General features: G+C 38.3%; 1 protein-coding gene across 1 annotated transcript in view; it reads right to left on the reverse strand.

Moving 5' to 3' along the window:
- Positions 1-3,857: 3,857 nt before the first annotated feature.
- The window catches only part of LRIT3 (leucine-rich repeat, immunoglobulin-like and transmembrane domains 3), a 12,117-nt gene continuing 11,157 nt past the window's right edge, over positions 3,858-4,817 (reverse strand). Inside the window, exon 5 of the mRNA XM_010134191.1 lies at positions 3,858-4,817. Coding sequence (XP_010132493.1) covers positions 3,858-4,817 — 960 coding nt within the window.

Consider the following 4,817-nt stretch of genomic DNA (forward strand, 5'->3'; position numbering starts at 1 on the left):
ACCCCTGACGGGAGAGGTCGGGTGCCCAGTACACAGCAAGTTGCTACAGTTGGTCTGCCTCCTAGACACAAATCTAATGAACTATTTGGTTTTAAATGAAAACCATAGACTATGATTATTGTAGTATATTACATCTAGGATTCACACTGTAGCCAAAACTGCACTGGTACACACCCCTTGTAGTAAATGCATAAACTACTCACCCTTGTCTTTTCAGTTTATAGGCAATCTTCTTCAAAAAATTCTCAAAACTTTCACTGGGACACAGACAGGCTTTAATAACAGCTACAAGCACATTCTTCAAATTCCCCTGGTGCTTTTGTTCCACACTCCAGTTTTGTAGCTTCCATGCATAGGTCCCCACGTACTGCAATACGCTGGCAGTACCTTCACCCATTGTTTTATAGCTACCTGTCTGCAGATGTCCCAGCGTCCTTGCCGTGTACACAGCAGAACTGCAAGCAAAAGACTTTGTGGCACGTAGCCCCAGCATCCTCTAGGATATTACCCTTCCACTGTTTCTCAGCCTTCTCTTTGTATTTTCTCTCATTTCTTCTCAGACTTCCTCTTGTTCCCACAGTTACACTCATCATATATTGTCTAGAGCTATAACCAAAAATGAAAGGGCCAGGCAAACACACTGTCACGTATAAAAACAATCTTTTATTTTCACATCAAAACAACTTCTATTTTAATTACTTCTTTGAAAAGGTAATGAGTTTAAAATGTCCTTTGTTTAGCCTCTTAGATACAGCCCAAGTTCAAACCCTTTTGCTATCACAATCATTTTCATGGTACACACAAAGAGTTTTTTCTCTTAATCCCCCACCTGAGAAAAGTATGAGAAAAGTATGAGAATCTGATGACAGTGCAAGGAACACAAAGTCCACTGTGAGCAATGGCAAGGACTAAAATAGATGTATGCATGCCTAAAGCTTGGCTTAGTAAGTGCACACTGAAGCCAGGACTGTGGTTAACTATGCCAAGCGCTGAGGCCCACTAAAGTTTTAAGTGAGGTCTGTTTGGAATTCAGCTCACGTTACCCAGATCCTCCATTAACCATCTAATATTGACACACCCATTGTAGATAACATATAAAAAGAGGTCTAAACTTTTTGGTGACATGCAGGATGAATTGAGCTAAAAAAGTGCAAAATGTATGAAAGGCAATGCATAAATATTGGTTGAATCCTCTCCAGGCAAGCACAGATTATAGTCATCACTGTCCATAGTGATGATTGAGTCAGTATTGCATTTCAGAAGATATTATACAAACTGATTATAGGTGACAAAATCCCTCTCATAATGATTCTAATCATTAGTACTAACAATTTACAGCATGAAATTTTGCTTCTGTTACCAGAAGTTCTTCTTCAGCTCTTTAATTAAACCGATCATGGGTGATGCAGGGCACATGTCTTTATGGTGCCATTTGGCCTTTGTATCAAATTTCCGTTGAAATTCTGCAACAAATTCTGCTGTTTAGACGTGAGGTACAGTAGCATGTTTGGGTCACGTAACTCTGTTGTCTCAAGAACCAGGGAAAGAAATAAGGTATTGAACGTTTTCTTGAAAGAAGGTGCCCTTTATAATACATTCCATCTTTGATGCCCTGATAGCACTCATGGTCATAGAGAGTAATATTTAACTTTAGGACATGATAATTCCATACGAATCAGTCACACCAAAAGGTTACATATTTGCAAGTGAGCTGTCTCAGACAAGCTTTGCAGCTCCCCAATCCGATATATTGATGTATCATCTACAAGTCAGGTGACAGCACTTTTGAATTCCAGAATTAGATCCAAGTTTCATGTAAAGCTTTGAAACCTGAAATCAAATATTGTCCAGGAATGAAAATAAAGAAAAAATGTTAAAATATTTGTTCCCATTAATGACAAACATGTTTTTAAGTGGAAACACCTTCAGCAACAACTACTGGCTATACTATAGATATGGAAGAGAGAAGGCAAATATCGTAACACTTCAGCTCCTGTTAAAAATTTAGTTTATCATAAACTACTTGTCAGATGAACCTTCATTTTGACACAAAACAAATCTGTTTTCCCTAGAAGATCCCAAATTTTTAAAAAACCTGCCAAAGTCAAAATAATCCATTTAGAAAACTAAAACCCGTTTTGCTGCAATCACAGTTATCCATGAAAAAAAAAAGGAAAGATCACTTTTAAACCACAATATACTAGTAACACAGAAAGGAACACCAAGGTTGATTCTAAACGCATAGGCAGGTAAGCTAATTTTGTGCATTGAACACCTCACCTGCTTCCTAACAGCTCCCACGGCCTCAAATACTCATTCTATTATTCCTGACCATGGAGCATCAAGCATGTAGGTACAATGGAGATTTTTCAGCGTGTTTGTTTTCTGCTGTGATTTTGTATTGGAGGGTTTTTGACAAAGTGTTTTTCTCTGGACATCTCTACCTTAACAGATAAACTCTGTAGCACTCCATCAGGCAAAATTTAATCCTACACTAGCGACAGCAAGAAATGACACTATTTTGAAGTTAACTAACTAGGCTTTGATTTGCAGCTTTGAGTAATATTTCCCCTCTGGGAAGAGAAGGGTCCCAATTTCCTAGAAAAACAATCAGTTCTTCTAGGCATAGAAAGGTTCAAGAAAACAATTCAGTTTTAATTTTTAGGAAAAACTGTGATTCTGAACTCATACATACCTCTAAGTGAACCTAAGAAAAGTAGAAGCTCTGTTATTTACTTTGGGCAATAAGAAAGCAGCCACGGAAGAGACAATTCATTATGATCATTAATACACCATTCTGCATCACCATTACTATTAATACCTGATTTTTTTAAACATTGGGAGGCATGCGCAAAATTAACTTTCACTGTGCTTATTGAACTTCATTACACAACCAACGTGACCTGAGGACAAGACTTCCTCTTACAGTGTAGTCTATAATATTGTGCAATATCTATGTATTATTTGGTGTATAAGAGTGTGTGTCATATTACACAGTGCCACTAAGTTTTCTATACAGAGATTTCTGAAAATGAGGTATGTTAGACATATGCATCCACGTAAATTCTAAGGCTGAGATTTTGCAATAAGACCATTTGATGTAATTAACATTATTAATACCTAGTATCTCTCACATTGTTACTCGTAATGGTATCTTACCTGAGCTTCAGAATACTAAATAATACTAAATAATTCTAAATAATACTAAAATACTAATACCCTTTGCCATAGCATCTGCAAAATGCCTATCTGATGTGTATTGCACTTCCTCAATAGTCCATAAGATGTGGCTACCTAGCTTCAGCCTTGATTAGCCTGAGATGACTTCCAGACCAGGACACTGCCCAAACAGAGCTCTATGACATCTCAAAGCACAAGCTGATGTCGGAAGAAAACTTGTATTTTCAAATAAAGTTTTGACCTCAATAGAACTATTTTAAACTGCTTTCTCATTATTTTTAAGAACGTATTTTTATGAAGCTTGTGATTAATGTTTGATACGTGCAACTAGCACATCATACAGTAAAACGAGAGAAGATAAAACAGAATGACATTTCAATGAGAAGAAAAAAATAGAAGATCTTTAACCAGGCAATCATTTCACACTGGGTTTATCTTTTCAAGAACATCATTCCTTCACATCTGAAGAAACAGACATTAAAAAAAGGAAAATAAATAGGCAACATTTTTCTTCTATTCTCCTTCCTACCCACCGCCCTACTCATCCAGTAGACTACCTTTCATCAGATAATATATTCTGACCGCAACCTAGCGCCAACCTGCTTCCAGATGCACTATCATCATTTTGGATTAATTCTACCTATTGCATATTCCAGCTCTTCCACCCTCATCTATGTTCAACACAGATACTCAGACCTAGAGCCCTCACTTTTGAAGGTCATTTGAGAATCCATGCTTGATCTAGAACAAAGGAGAAGTCTTTCTGATTCATCTGTGTACCTTCGTGCCCAGAGCTGCTCTCCTGCATTCATTGTTCGTGGCTTCAGAGACAGTGTCTCAAATTTCACATACGTCTCTTTTGCAAGCTCAGCTTCCTTTGCAGTTTTCGGTTTCACGTGAAGTTTTACAACTTTGTAGAGTAAGAAAAATATCAAAGGTAAAACAATCACACAAGCTGCACTGCTGGCCAACATCAGAATAGAAAACTGAGAGCTGCTTTCGTCATTTAACCTATCAGTGGAGAAAATAACGCACTGCTCTTTTGTAGGTGGCACTCCTTTGGGTGAGACACATGCCATGTACTGAGTACTGGGTTGCAAACCATCAATTGTGACTTTGTTTTTGCTAGAATCAGTGCTCAGAGGCAACATATCTTTCTCACCATACTTTGAGTATAACACAGTCACCGCAGAGTTGCTTGTGGCATTGACAGTTTTCCAAGTTAAGGTCACTCTTTCATCAGTTTCACTGATCACTCTTAGGTTCTTTACAGTGACATTTTGCTCAGCCATACCTGCTGTATTCAACGGAATCTCCTCACCTTTCTTGCTTATCTCCCCAATCTGCTTTTTATTTCCATTTGTCACTGCCTTTGAGTTTTTCTTTCCATCAAACACAGGCCTTGATTGCTTCTTGTCAGTAAACCTGATGCTCGTTGATCTTTCAGTGCTAACCAGTGCTGTGGTGCTTGGTGCGGTGGGAAGAGGTGTGGTTGTCCTCTCGGGTTCCTGCTTAGGTTCCTCCTGAGTGGTATTCTGTCTCTCCGCCTCTTGTTTTCTTCCATACTTTTGTGGTGACACAGTTGTTGTAACTACACCAACCACTGTGACTGTAACAGCAGCTTCTGACATTCCTGC

The sequence above is a fragment of the Buceros rhinoceros genome, unplaced genomic scaffold (assembly GCF_000710305.1).
Source record: "Buceros rhinoceros silvestris isolate BGI_N320 unplaced genomic scaffold, ASM71030v1 scaffold16054, whole genome shotgun sequence".
NCBI classification, from domain to species: domain Eukaryota; kingdom Metazoa; phylum Chordata; class Aves; order Bucerotiformes; family Bucerotidae; genus Buceros; species Buceros rhinoceros.